Source organism: Protopterus annectens, chromosome 7.part0, assembly GCF_019279795.1.
Source record: "Protopterus annectens isolate FY-2018-M chromosome 7.part0, PAN1.0, whole genome shotgun sequence".
NCBI classification, from domain to species: Eukaryota; Metazoa; Chordata; order Ceratodontiformes; family Protopteridae; genus Protopterus; species Protopterus annectens.
The window spans coordinates 1,599,789,223-1,599,805,193 of record NC_056739.1 but is presented as its reverse complement, the minus strand read 5'-3'; the positions used below and the strand labels follow the sequence as shown (position 1 = coordinate 1,599,805,193).

Sequence of the window (15,971 nt, the reverse complement as noted above, 5' to 3'; positions counted from 1 at the left end):
GGCATCCTTGGATATTGTCTGGGCTCATTGATGCAGTGTCCTTGGTCTTAGAGAGAGCATTAAGGACCTGTTCCCTAGTGATAGTAGGGGGGAGCTATATTTGATATTTCCTGAGGGTCAGTCCACTAAAATAAGGTTTATCATGTGGTTCAGAATGGGCCTGATATATAACAGCATTTAATTTCCCCCTGGTCTGGGGGCAGATTCACATGTGGTTGAACAAATAGGTAGGAGCGGTCTAAAAGATTGAATCCAGATGGAAAAAACTGAAGTGAATATATTACTGAGTAGAAGCACTAAAATAACCATCGTTAATGCAGAATATAAATATGAGAAGAATAATTTAGCATTTGAATTATAAATGTTTAAACATTCAGCCTACATATTTCTTCCCTAACTAGTTTATTTGAACTGGGAAAAATAACAGAGACTTGAAGAAAATCATTCTCACCCTCCAGTCAGCTCTTCAGTTTGGAGCAGGGGTAGCATGTAATTAAAAATAAATACAGAAATGCTATGAGCATAAATAGGCTATGGATCCCTAAACAAATGTTCTAATGCCAATATAAAAAGTATTAAATAATTTAATGCTATACAAATTCCAACCAGTATATTTATGTTTTATAATAGCAAGCAATTACTAAATGTCATGAGTAGATTTAATAAAGCCTAGGAAGACACTGTCTGGTCTTTAAATGACCCATCTGTCATTCCTATGTGTAAAATATTTATGTGATAATAAGTGTTATTGGTAAGAATTCATGGTACACTGCAGGGGTACAACAAACTGAGGAAGCCTGCAACAGGGTTGGGTGTACCAAGACAGGTCTGCACACTAATTGTAAGGACTGTAATTGTGAGCCTTGGAAGAATGAGACTGTTATTGCAAATGAGTGAGAGATGTTACAAGTCCAAGGCTGTGATACCTTGGAGTATTACCTCTGTTCTGAAGAGCAATAACCTTGATTATAAGATATATGGCTACTGAGGGTGACAGGGGAACAGACTTCCAGATCAGGGTTATACAGTAGCTTATCCATCTGCATAAATACTTTAAAAGTACAACAGCAAATTATAGGTCTTGCTGTTTAAATCCGCAAATCAAATTTAATTTGTTGCTGTTGTAGTACGTCGGTGTCAAGAGGTGTGATGGGGAGCCTACCAATATACACATCAAAACAAGCACCTTTAAAATGAATACTATGTGTATATATATATATATATATATATATATATATATATATATATATATAGATGCAGTGGATATAAAAAGCTTACACACCCCTGTTAAAATGCCAGTTACCACCTTTAATATGACCTATAACCTGTACAATTCAATTGAAAAATAAACAAATCTCTTAGGGGGGAAAAATATAAAAAATAAAAAATGTACAATAAGTTGGTTGCATAAGAGTACACACACTTAAACAAATACTTTGTTGAAGCACCTTTTGATTTAATTACAGCATTCAGTCTTCTTGGGTACACACCTGCCATCAATTAAAGGGACTCTGATTAACCCCAAATAAAGTTCAGCTGTCCTAGTAGGATTTTCTTGACATTACTCAGTTGCCTGCTACAGCAAAAGCCATGGTTTGCAGAGAGTTGCAAAGCATCAAAGGGATCTCATTGTTGAAAGGTATCAGATGTGAGAAGGGAACAAAAAAATTTCCACAGCATTGGATTTACCATGGAACACAGTGAAGACAGTTATCAAAAAGTGGAGAAAATATGGGACAACAGTGACATTGCAAAGAACTGGACGTCCTTCCGAAATTGATGAAATGACAGGATGAAAACTGGTCAGAGAGGCTGCCAAGAGACCTACAGCAACACTGAAGGAGCTGCAGGAATTTCTGGCAAGTACTGGTTGTGTACAACATGTGACAACAATCTCCCATATTCTCCATATGTCTGGGCTGTGGGGTAGGGTTGCAAGACGGAAGCCTTTTCTAACACAGAAAAACATCCAGGCCTGGCTAAAATTTGCAAAACAATACAACTCCCAAAGGAATGTAGGAAAATGTGTTATGGTCTGATGAGACCAAGGTTGAACTTTTTGTCCACAATTCCAAAAGGTACGTTTGGCGCAAAAACAACACTTTGCATCACCAAAAGAACACCATCCCCACGGTTAAGCATGGTGTTGGCAGTATCATGCTTTGGGATTGCTTTTCTTCAGCTGGAACTGGGGCTTTAGTCAAGATGGAGGGAATTACGAACAGTTCCAAATACCAGTCACTTTTGGCCCAAAACCTTCAGGCGTCTACTAGAAAGCTGAAGATGAAGAGGAATTTCACCATTCAACATGACAATGACCCCAAGCATACAGCCAAATCAACAAAAGAATGGCTTCATCAGAAGAAAATTTAAATTTTGGAATGGCCCAGCCAGAGCTCAGACCTAAATCCAATAGAAAATCTGTGGGGTGACCTGAAGAGGACTATGCACAAGAGATGCCCTCGCAATCTGACAGATTCGGAGCACTTTTGCAAGGAAGAGGTGGCAAATATTGCCAAGTCAAGATGTGCCATGCTGATAGACTCCTACCCAAGAAGACTGAATGCTGTAATTAAATCAAAAGGTGCTTCAACAAAGTATTAGTTTAAGGGTGTGCACACTTATGCAACCAGCTTATTGTACAGTTTTTATTTTGTATATTTTTTCCCCTAACAGATTTGTTTTTGGGTCTATATTGGATCCGTGAATGATCACAATGTCGAATCTGACATTGTCGACACATCAACAGTGAAACCGCAGAACATCGAAGAAGTAAATTGAAATCTCCGTAAGGGGAGATTTCCGTTTACTTCAATGTAGTGCAGTGTCGGAGTTGGTATATTTAAGTAGCGGGGTGGGGGGTGCAGGAGGGCTTGTCCCCCTGCTTACAGCAAGTAGTTTTGTTTCCTGACGTTTTGTAATGTTTATATTAGGTATTCAATGTTACTGGACTTCGACAATATGCTGTTGATCATATCGTATTCGAAGTTCAGTAACTTCGATTATCTAATATAGACCCTTGAATTGTACAGGTTGTATGTCATATTAAAGGTGGGAAACGTTTTGAAATTATTTATTGTGGTCTCATTTTTTTATATCACAAAAACCTGGCATTTTAACAGAGGTGTGTTAACTTTTTATATCCACTGTAGATATAGATCTACATACATATAACCTGTAGAAAAAGGTATGTATCTGTAGGCAAATATACATACATATAACCTGTAGAGAACAGTATGTATCTGTAGGCAAATGTACCACAATGATGAAAAACACGTGTTATATAAAAAAATCACAGAAATATATATATTTTTGATTCTCTGACCTGCTGTGTAACAAATAATAATGTCAAGCCATATGCTAGCATGCTGTCACATAACAAAAAGAGTGTCTTAAATAATTGCACTGCAGGAAGCACTGCAATTATGCTCCATATTCACAAAAAAGGCAACTGTGTTATGCACCTTTATGACTTAAGAAATGTGTTAAGTACCTTCCAGAAATGCTAAACGCTTATCTCATGCTAGATCACAATAATGGCCATCACTAAACAGCATGCAGAGTATTTCACAGCTTTAAAAGCAGTTATATACAAAAAAGTGTGACATTAGAAATTTTGCTAACGAGCACTGTCTGTGGGTTTGTGTTAAGTCATTTTTTAAAGATGGAAAACATTTTGTATTCCTACACATTTTTCCTTACCTGATAGTACATGGAGCAGAGAATACATTATGCCCTACAACAATCTATAAGTGGGTGTCTCCAGTCATAGCTACTTATTATGTGTTCTCAACATGGATGTCAAGATTCATCTATCGAGCTTTACTTCCCTCCCCTGTTGAGGTGAATTTCTTGACAGCCATGTCTTGAACATGTGATAAGTTGGTTCTGATCATACACCCAATCATAATCCTGAAAGTTAATTTCCAGTAGTATCCATTAACAGCCCAGTAAACCATCAGTCCTCATGAAGAGAGTATACGTGTATATTTAAAATAAATAATGACATCATTCTTATGAAGCGCACTTATAAAAAATGACCCGCTTAAAATAACACAACTCACTCTGAACCACAAAAGGCCTAAATTCTGTAGTTGTCTGAAAGTGTAGCTGCTTTAGTTGTTGTACTAACACATAAACTAACAGAGTGTTATGTGCAGAGTTTTTGCAAGCCACCTCAGCATTATCAGTCACTCATATATAAGCAAGAGATAATGGCACATTTAAGTATTTCTTGTTTCCCCAGGCAATAATAATGAAAGAACAGAAAAAATATAATGCTTACAAAAATGTATGAAGTATATGCTAATTTAAGGGCAGATATAGCTGTACTAAACAGGAAGACAGTAGAAACTTGGTCAAAAAATGTACTGCATTGCATCTGTGTATAGGATGACTTAGAAAATTCAGCTTTTTGCTTGGTTTACATACAGTACCCCCAAAAGATTTAATGTATTTCTGAAACAGTAATATATTGGCTGTAAATGGTAATACAGCCATTTTACATAACTACATTCCTCATATCTAGCATGCCATTAGAAACTATTCTGTTTCATTTTAGAATGGCAGTAGAACACTGAGGTAACTGCAGAAGTGAGGTACAGATCATTTCAACTGCAAAATAGCATTAACTGCCTACTTCTCACAGTATAAAATGTTGCTATGTTATGCAGTATCTGTATGTCTCAAGACATAGGATGGGGGAGCTGAAAAGGTTTAAAACAGTCATTTGTTGACTAATAAGCAAACATTCTTACAGCTGAGAAACACTGTAAATAAACAAATCAAACTAGAAACCAAGGAAAAAGAGAAGGTGCACCAAAACAACTAGTAATCCAAACCGAATGCATCCTGAAGGTCTTCCGAAAGAACGAGAAATTTAATTTCGGGCTGAAAACTTTTTATTTATGACAATAAAAGCTCCAAAACTATAACACTTAAATGCTTCACAATGTAATTCTAGTGTTTTCATCCCCTGACTTCATCACATGTGAAAAAACATTATAAAAACACATTCAGTCCTTCATATACCCGATCAAACCAAACAAATCAGACTAGACAAACAAAAATATTGTAGTGAAATTCAAGCTAAGCATAATACCAACCCACAAAAGTTCTGGGCTGCTATAAACAGTATTCTCCAACCAGGTAAATCACCAACTCCTTATCCAAACATAGACACCACCTCTATAAACACAGCCACCCAATTCAATGAGTTCTGTACCAACTCTATATTAAAGCTGTCAACAGACCCCACACTCTTCAACCCCCACTATAGTATATAACCCATCAAATAATGCTAACTCCTTCACCCTTCAACCTGTACTAACTTACACCATCTATAGACACCTAACCAAACTTAAACCCACCACTTTAGCAGTAGACAAACTACCTGCCAAATTCCTACAAATAGCCGCCAAAGCCATTTCCTACCCAATCACTATAATCATTAACAGATCAATCTCAGAACAAAAGGTGCCACTTCTCAGGAAATCTCCTACATTATACCGATACACAAAGGAGGCAACTCCACTGACCCTACAAATTACCGCCCTATAGCTATACTTTCCCCACTGGCTAAAATACTGGGAAAATATATCCACACCCAAGTCCTAACACATCTCTTCTCCAACAATCTTCTTGCCGAAACTCAACATGGATTCTGTCCCAACCATAGCACTGCCACTGCACTCATCAATTTTAGTAACCTAGTAAATATGCAATGCAACAACAGCCAACTAGTGTATGCAGATGTTCATCGTGCATACAGCTGCAGTCATAACAAATGGGTTATCCTGCCGTCAGGCGGGTCCTCAGTCGGCCGAATTCCAAAGTCTAGGTCCGGCATCGGTTGTCGTCGCTTCCTCCCTGACGTCAGTGCAGCAGGGGTATAAAAGAGGCAGCCGACGCCATTTTCTTCAGTCTTTCTTGCCGCGCGGTGCCCGAAGCAGAAGCAGTTCGCAAGTGCCGGTCGGCCAGCTCCTGAAATTTACGAAAGTATTTCAGCCGAAGTCTTCTTGAAAGCTAAGTACCCCGTTGGGGAAACTTTTCTTGCCTCAGACCGATGTCAGACAAAGTTAATAATTGCATTTCATGTGGGAAGCAAATACCACATAAGGATTTCCACTCTTACTGTATACCTTGCTTAGGCCCAGACCACGACGTCTCGGCCTGACGTTTTTGTGTTAGACTCAACAAGCGCACTATTAAGCGTCAGGCGGAGTTCGCCCTTCACTTTTTTGGCAAAAAATGTAATTATATTATGTCGTCGGATACTCCGACTCCAGTTTTGAGCAAAAAACGCAAAGATAAGGACCGGCATACGAGGTCCGCACCACCTACTGATACCACACTAAGGCCGACTACCGGTTCTCCGGTACTCAGCGAGGCGCTTACGCAGCCCCTGAGTACCGATGACAATGCATTACCGGTGTCTTCAGTACCCGAGGTCGCAGGCTCCTCGGCCCCCATTCCTACTACAGATACCGACGCCACTCCTGGCGGGGAAACTCAGAATTTAGACAGGCCTGCCATTTCTCAAGGGGTCTTCAGGCCTTCCTCCTTCTCTATTAAAGCCTTCACTAAATCTAAAACAGCCATGAAAACCAAAAAACAGGTTCCTCAAGCACCCTCTCGAGGCACCATGCCTAAAAAACAGATGCTTAAAATGGCTGAGGATTTGATTACTCTTATCAGGGGTTCTCAACCCCCCTCTGACAAAAGGCCCAGATTAGAGGAAGACTACCCTTCCTCAGATCAAGCTTCTATTACCTCAGAACTATCTGAGGATCAGGATTGTGCCTATTCTCCTTTCGAAGACTCTGATGCAGAGGAGTCTATTCCCTCTGTCTCCCCCCCTGAGGACTTCTCTTTTGGGGAAACCCTGCATACATTGAGGGGACACTTTCACTGGGAAGGCCAAGATTACTCAGATTCCAAGAAAAGGCTCAGGGAATTTCTTCTGCTCCCCCAGCATAGGCCTCTGGCTATCCCTCCTGTTTTAGATATATTGGATGATGTGTACACAGAAGCCAGCCTTAATCCTGATTCTTTGCCTCCAGCTCCTGTTAAACCAGACAGGTATTACCGGGTTCCTGATTCTCACCAGTTCCTATATAAAAGCCATACTGCTGACCCAGAAACTATTTCACAGGGTCCCAAGGGAATTAAGGCCTCTACTGCTAAAAACCCATTACCTTCAGAGAGAGATTCCAGATCTTTAGAAAGGTGGGGGGGAAGGTGTACACCTCAGCCACTTTAACCATGAGGGCATTAAACTGTCAGTTCCATATGTTAAAGTATCAACAGTTTTTGATATCTCAGCTGAAAAGCAAGATGACACAACCAGAACAACCAGATTTAAAAGAGTTGCAGGATTTGTTGCATGGTGCAGAGCAAGTGGGTAAACATACCTTGCAGTGTGGTTTTGATGCTTTAGAGGCCTCATGTAGAGCTGCTGTTACGGGGTTATACGTAGGCATGCTTAGCTCAAAGAGCAAACCTTACCAGATCATGTCAAAGCTAAATTATTAGATGCACCTCTTCAAAAAGATGTATTGTTTGGTGTTAAAGCAGAGGAGGTGCTAAAGAAAATGGAGGAAAAAGCGAAATCAATGCAAACAGTGAAAGATTTCCTGCAAGTACAGCCTCCACGTTTCAACAGAAACTGGCCTTCAAAAAATTGGTCCTTTCCAGCCACGGACAGACCTCAAAGGGGCAGATACAGGTATCCAAGGGGTAGAGGGCAACCTCAAGGATCTTTCAGAGCCAGACAGTGGCAAGCACCAACCCCAAAAGGTGGAGAAGATAGATCACAGTCTTTTAGAAAACAGACACAATGACTTCCCCCTACACCTGCCAAGCAAAGCTTTAATGGCAACACCTTTGGGCGGAAAACTGACATTATTCTCAAAAAATTGGCATATTGTTACAAAAGACAAATGGATTCTGGACATTATAGACAGAGGCTACAGGTTCCACTTTCACACCCTTCCAAAAATGAGAGGCATGCCAAACCTGCCACAAAATCAAAGGGCAGAGGCACAAAAACAAATTTCAGCTCTCATGGACATGAAAGCAATTCAAGAGGTACCTGCAAAAGAACAAGCTCAAGGGTTTTATTCCAGACTATTCCTGGTACCAAGGAAAGACAAAGATTGGAGACCCATCTTAGACCTATCCATCCTAAACACATATCTACAGGTGCCAAAATTCAAGATGCTCACATTACAGCAGCTTCTTCCCATGCTGGGCAAGGAGTCTTGGCTGGTAACACTGGACCTCAAGGAGGCATACCTGCATGTCCCTATCAGACAAGATTACAGAAGATACCTCAGATTTCTTGCAGGTTCAACCCATTACCAATTCTCTGCATTGCCCTTTGGCTTATCTACTGCACCCAGAGTGTTTACGAAATGCCTGGCATCAGTAATCGCCTTCTGCAGACTACAAGGGATACAAATCTACCCATATCTGGACGACTGCCTGATCCAAGCGGACAGCAAGGACATACTACTGCAGCACCTGGCATTTGTAATAAAACTGTTGAACTTCCTGGGATACACAGTCAACAAAAAGAAATCAAAACTAATAACCTCTCAACAAATAATTTTCCTGGGTGCCAGCTTGGATACAACCACCCAGATGGCCTACCTCGCACCAGACAAGCAAGGGCAACTGTCTCAATACTTCAGAAAAATGGCAACTTACGCCAGGCTAACTGCAAGGAAAGTCCTGCAGGCTCTGGGATTCATGGCATTTTGCATCCTACTAATCCCATGTGCAAAGCTGCATATGAGGAAACTTCAATGGTACCTAAAAAACTTATGGTCTCAACACAGCCACAGCTTGGAAGCAATTATACCACTCATTCCATGCCTTCAAAAGGAAATTATGTGGTGGGCTCAAGCTTGCCAAAGAAACACAGGTCTTCCTTTCTGTGTACCTCAAGCAACTCAAATCATCACAACAGACGCCTCAGACTACACCTGGGGAGCACACATGACAGATCAGTGCATTCAGGGAAAATGGGCACAAAAAGAGAAGCTCCTTCACATCAACCAAAAGGAAATGCTAGCCGTGCAAAAGGCTATAATGACCTTCAAAGACCTACTGCATCCAGGCCAGCTATTGATAAGGACAGACAACACCACAGTGATGTGGTACATAAACAAACAGGGGGGAACTCATTCATACCCCCTGTGCAGGCAAGCCATGACCCTGTGGAACACAGCACTGGAATTGAAAATTCAACTGCAGGCACAATTCCTGCCAGGGAAGGAAAACACACTGGCAGACAACCTAAGCAGAAATATGACAGATCCACACTAATGGAAGTTGCATCCTCAAATTTTCACAAAGATAACTCAGGCATGGGGACAGCCAGACATAGATCTCTTTGCTACCCACAGAAATTGCCAGTTGAAAAAATTTTGTTCAAGGACCTATCATCCACAGGCCTGGAAAGTGGACACACTTTCTTTCAATTGGGCAACATTGACAGTCTATGCCTTCCCGCCTCTTTCTCTGCTGCCCAAAGTTCTATTAAAAGCCAGAGCAGAGAGGCCAAAAATGATTCTCATTGCTCCAGACTGGCCAAGGTATCCGCTCCTGAAGAGCCTGACACATTCCCCAGCATGGATCCTACCTCTAGTCCCTCTTCTGTTGTCCCAGCACAACTACAAAACCCTTCACAGCCATCTCAAAACTCTAAATCTAGCTGCATGGAGAATTCCTTGATTTCCCAACAGTTTCTCCTCTCCAAGGAGGTGCAGGATGTCATCTTGGAGGCCAGAAGACCTTCCACTAGAAAGGCCTACTCCGCCAAATGGAAACGATTTTGTGCCTGGAATCAAAAGAAGGGACAGAATCCTTGGGTAATAAATATACCTCAAATTTTACAGTACCTAGCTGAGATGTTAAACAATGGACTTTCCTTCTCCTCCATCAAGATCCACACTTCAGCCATTTCTGCACAATACAACACAGATCCTCCTTTATTCTCTCATCCTCTCTTAAGGCAGTTCCTCAGAGGCGCAAACAATATAAAACCCCCAAGGAAACTACCAGTCCCTGCTTGGGACCTCAACTTCATATTGGAAAAGCTGACCCTTCCTCCCTTCGAGCCAGCTTCTTCATCAGAGTTACAGTACTTGTCATGGAAAACAGTCTTTCTTCTGGCTATCACCTCAGCTCGCATGGTTTTGGAGCTACAGGCCCTCATGGCTGTGCAACCATTCATCATTTTCCATCAGGACAGAGTTTCCTTACGAACCAACCCTACCCTTATGCCAAAGGTAGTATCCAGTGTAGCTTTGAATCAGACTATCCACTTACCTACCTTTTATCCTAATCCACAAAGCAAAGGGGAAAAACTACTACATTCCTTGGACATTCATAGACAACTTCGTTACTACTTGGACAGAGCAAAGCCATTCAGGAAATCTGAGCAACTCTTTGTGTCCTTTGCTGCAGGTGCTCAAGGAAAGGCTATTTCCAAACAGGCAATTTCAAAATGCATAGCCCACTGCATATGCTTTTGTTACTCATTTCATGGAAAAACTGTGCCTGCATGCATCAGATCCCACTCCACCAGAGCCACAACTACCTCTGCAGCCTTCCTCAGGGGGGTCCCTACCAAGGATATTTTGGAAGCAGCCACCTGGAGTTCAGTGCACACTTTCTCCAAGCTCTATCACCTCCCACTATACTCTAAATCTAGAGCGGGCTTTGCCACAGCAGTCCTGCAGGGCATCCTAGCCCCTCCTAGTTCCACTTAGTGCCTACCACCCTTACTTAGCTTTGGGATTCTACCCATCTGTTATGACTGCAGCTGTATGCACGATGAACATAGTACAGTTTTGTACCTACCATAAATGTAGATGTTCGAGTGCTCATACAGCTGCAGTCCAGGTTTCCCTCCCTCCAACCCCTCTTAGGACAGGCCTTATGACAAACCCTTTTCATATAACCTTTTGGGGTATTCTTTTATGGTGTATTTGCTTGCAACTACTGTTTTTGATTTATCAGCATTGCATTTTTGCATAACATTATGTTTGCCTTCCTTCTGGGGGCACCTGACATCTGGGGCAAGAAAAACTGAAGAAAATGGCGTCGGCTACCTCTTTTATACCCCTGCTGCACTGACGTCAGGGAGGAAGCGACGACAACCGACGCTGGACCTAGACTTTGGAATTCAGCCGACCGAGGACCCGCCTGACGGCAGCCATCTGTTATGACTGCAGCTGTATGAGCACTCGAACATCTACATTTATGGTAGGTACAAAACTGTACTTTTTCCTTGACTTATCAAATGTGTTTGATACAATCTCCCATACTAAACTAATAGCATCACTCTCAGAATCAAAACTAACTATCCCCACTCTATTATGGTTTCAAGACAATCTCTCCCGACACAAACAAGCTGTTGAGTGGAAAAAAAACCTTCCCCCCTACTTCCTGTAAAACTAGGAGTACCCCAAGGTTCAGTCCTAGGACCCCTACTTTTCACTATATTTACAAATAATCTTCACAAAACCGTCCCTCTAGCAAACCTGGTTCAGTACGCTGATGACTCTACCTTAATCTGCTCTGCCCCCACCCTCCAAAAGCTTCAAATCAAGGTCCAAGAAGCCTTTCCATCCATCGAAACCTGGCTTACAAATTCCCAGCTAATACTAAATCCTAAAAAGACTCAACTTATGCTCTTTCATCCTTCCAAAGCAGCAGCACCTACTCCCCCATTCTCCATTTCTCCATCAGATAATACCCCTTATTCCCCTGTCACACAAACTAAATTACTAGTGGTCATTATTGACAGTAATATGAAATTTAACAAACAAATAGCTCATACAATAACCAAAATCAACAAAAAAACTTACAGATGTAAAAACTTCCTAACCAGCAAACAGTAAAGTTACCGTAGCTCATATCCGTCTTCTCTTCCCTTACTGTATGCTTCTCCTGTCCTAATTAATCTAAACAAGAGCGATTTAAACAAACTATCAGTATGTTACAACAAAATAGCAAAATTTGCCACAAACTCCTCCTACCGCACCCACCACTGTCAGAGGCCTTAAAACAGCTTTCTTGGCTGGAACTCCGTAACACCTTAGCAATAAACCAACTACTTCTAGCTCATCAAATACTGTACCAACCTGACAAAACTCCAGCCTTACAAGACCTGATCACCCTCTACTCCAGTAACCCAATTTGTTGCACAGCCCCAAATTTGTTAACAGTTTCCTCTTCATACAAATTCAGAAACTTGACCACTACAGGCTTGACGTGGTTCCCAGTACTGATCACTTTTTTTCTGATGAAGCACAATGTATCCTTTCACTAGTAACATTAGCAAACATGGGGTGTGCTACAAACTGGTTAGCCAGTGTGGAAGGAAAGGAAAGATGTTCTGGCATTCTGTTTTTTTTCAGGCGTTAACAAATTTGGGGCTGTGCAACAAATTGATTAGCCAGTGCAAAAGGAACTGAAAAATATTCGGGTGTTCTGGTCTTTCAGGCAGTCTCCAAAGTGTAAGATTAGAGAAGCAGTTCCTGTTTTCTTGTTTATCTAACCTTTCTGTTACACAAGTGTTTTTATTTAGTAAAAACTAGTTACTCAAAAGCACCTAACAGCAAGTCATCACTTCTTCATGGTATCTTATCAGGAAACAGAATTGGGGATTGCATTGTTAAGTTCAGCAAACTAGCATTCTGTAGAAAATGGGAAGGTGTTATGATAGTGTTAATGTCTGCTGTGGCTTCTGTTAAATTTCCCAGAACCATTGTAGTATTCTGTAGGCACTCTGAAACTATTGAAGCTGTAGTTGCGTGGCTGAGAGGTTCCCCTTCCTATGACTGAAACTACAAAAGCTTGAAACTTCAAAAGCCTGAAAACAAAAGCCTGAAAAGTCAAAAGCCTGAAACTCAATAGCATGAAAACACAAAAAATACATATACTGACTTTAAACAACAGGAACCATATTAATTTCCACTAAGTATAAGCAGGGGGGCATTACACTAAGTGCAATCTTGGAGTTGGTATATTTAAGTAGCAGGGGGTGTGGGGGGCACAGCCCCCCACATGGGGGGTGCAGGGGGGGCTTGCCCCCCTACTTATACTTAGTGGAAAGTAATATGATTTCTATTGTTTAAAGACAGTATGTGTATTTTTTGTGTTTTCAGGCTTTTGAGTTTCAGGCTTTTGACTTTTCAGGCTTTTGTTTTCAGGCTTATGAGTTTCAAAGGCTTATGTGAATTCAGTCATATGAAGGGGAACCGGCTGAGAGACCCACTGGTAACATTTGCAGACATTACTAGGCATCTTTACAGTTACAAGGGAAACTTTAGAAAGCTTATGTTATGCTCCCAGATGATTTGAAGTTTCTGTTTTGGACACCTTATAGGTGAATGTTTGTCATGATTGTGGTAGCAGATGGAACATGCTTAATTATACAATATTTATACTTTTTCAGGGCATTTTGTCTCTGCTGTTAAGAATGTGGTGTGCCATGTAGGCAAACGTTCCTTAGCACATGTTTTAGTTGTGTGTCTATTACATTCAGTAAAGAATTTGCTTTCTTCTACTGTATGGTTGCATTACGCATTACTCATCTTTGATGAATATCTTTCTGGTTTTGCTGCAGTTTATTAACTGATTCATGCTGGTCCACCACATGCCATTTTGGCTGATTTTTTCCTTCTTAATCAGTACTTTTTAGAGCACTTCTGGTCATTGGGTCCACTCAGTTCACTGCATATACTGTGCCTTGTGTTAATGCACAAGTAACATGGAGTAAGTCAGATGAAGGAAAAAACTAAATGGGATAGCCTTGATTCTGAGAGCTGTTTCTGAATTTAAAAAAATGGACATGCTGTGTTAAAAATCTATTGGTACAGAGTTGTGCTGTGATCTGGCATAGAGGGAAATATGCTATTCTAAGCAGGAACAGCATGCCTGCTTTTATTTCAGTTAACATCAGCCATTGTAAAAGTCATGAAAGCACTACTGCTTTTGCAGCCTATTTTTTGTACTTATCACAGCTGCACTAGCCCCTACTCTTTTCATTTCCACTGGAAGTTGTCTGCCCGCCGTCTTTTCCTCAGATACATTCAGACGAATTTCTCCCTCCTTTAACTAGGAATAATCTACTTTTGAGCCCTTTGATGGCTACTGTCATGCAAAAGTAGCAGTTCAATAAAAAAGTTAGTTGTTGCTGTGATGGTATGTCGATGGAGGAGATGCGAGCCCTGCTACTGTTTCTTCTGTCACCTATTTTACATTTTATTGGTAAGTTCCTTGACACCGTCGTCTGCTGAAGTGTTTCATTCTACTGTTGATTTGTCCCTCTGAAGCATACAAACATTTTGCTGCGATTGTTGGGTCAGTGAACTCTAACTTGAGTTTCTGCTTCTCCACTCTGAATATCCACAACTGGACTGGAATTATTGATATTGCAATCACTAAAAGCATGTGATGAATTTTTAAATGTTTGATAGAAGTATGCACACTTACTGGTACCTACTTATTGTTTCTTAGGTCAGTGTTGCTGTGGGCTGTGCAACACGCAACAGGACTATTGCATTTGCCAGCACATTTGCTACATTTTTCAGTCGAGCTTATGACCAGATCCGAATGGCAGCTATATCTGAAAGCAACATTAATCTGTGTGGCTCACATTGTGGTGTTTCCATTGGTAAGTATCAGACTGTGGGAAGTACCATTGAATCCACACTGCAAGCTGCTGGTAAATGATTTTATCTAAACTCTTTGTTTAGGTTTGGAGGGATGGTCAGATATGAAGCCCTGTGGTATCTTTATTTCATTTAGTATGTTGTTATTGCTGCAGCAAGTATACTGTCTGGATACCATTTTGGCAGAATAAAGATTCATTGGAGGTCTTCATGCTTGAGTACTCTTTTTGCAAAACTTCATGGCAGCAGCCCTCATTCAAGGTATAAATTCTAGATGGACATGGCCTGTAAGTACTGCTGCCAGCATTTCTTCTAACCGATCTGCATGTCATGGCATTTTATCCTTTCTACTGGTAAATGAATGTCTCTTTCATCATTTTGAGTACTTGCTGGGATTTAATACTTTAAATTGCTTTATAGTGGCAAACTGTGGGTAAACCTTTAGTTGGTAGTCATATTATTTGCTTTTCAGAATTGTTTGTACTAATAGGATGGCTAGAATAGAATAAAATGACAGAAGTCTCAGTTTTTGCTCTGAATGTGTTGCATTCAGAAAACATTGGCTTGAGCACTAGTATTTACTTTCTGTTGCCTGTGAAAGGAGTATTGCAGCCCTTGCCGCAGCTTCTCTACAGGGTACTGAGTTCGTATTCCCAGTGTCAGATGCGTGAACCACAATACCCTGATGATCAAAATGTCAAGGACTCTGCTGGTGTGACTTCTGCTTGTGTACCAGCAGTGTTCTTGGTTTTGCGAGATTGTCCCTTCTTCATGTTTGTGCAACAGTGGAGATGTTATATATATGTTTGGGCTGTGGGGAGCTTTCCCACTATATTGGGGGTACTTAGACATTGCATCTCTTCTAAAAATGTTTACAGTTTAAATTTTTACCATTGTGTTTTCTCCATTTATGACCGGTGACTTTCATCTGTTTTTTTCATTCAGTCTTTCATAGTGTGAACCCCTTGCTGCAACTCCCTTTCCCATTACCCCTGGGAGAGAATACTTATGAATGCTCACATTACACTTTTGTCGACTGCTGTTAGAAAAGAGTGACTGTAGTTTCCTGGCCACCATTTAGCTAAGATCACATCTCACATAAAAAACATTAAATGTATCAGCAAACCTTCATTTTCTATCCATTTATTTCCTGCCGTTTAGTTGACTAAGCTTATATGAAAATTAGTCAGTTGCCTTACTTGCCGTACTTGCTTGACGTACTGAGTTTTCAACTGCTTTCTTCACAGATTAGCTGTAGAATTGTTCACTGGTACTATCGTA

The 15,971-nt window shown here is 40.9% G+C and overlaps 1 protein-coding gene across 1 annotated transcript in view; it reads left to right on the top strand.

Moving 5' to 3' along the window:
• TKT (transketolase) overlaps positions 1 to 15,971 on the top strand; it is a 326,482-nt gene that overhangs the window by 224,879 nt on the left and 85,632 nt on the right. The window contains exon 9 of the mRNA XM_044078154.1: positions 14,536 to 14,692. Within this exon, the coding sequence (XP_043934089.1) occupies positions 14,536 to 14,692 (157 nt within the window). The remainder of the gene's footprint in view (positions 1 to 14,535; positions 14,693 to 15,971) is intronic.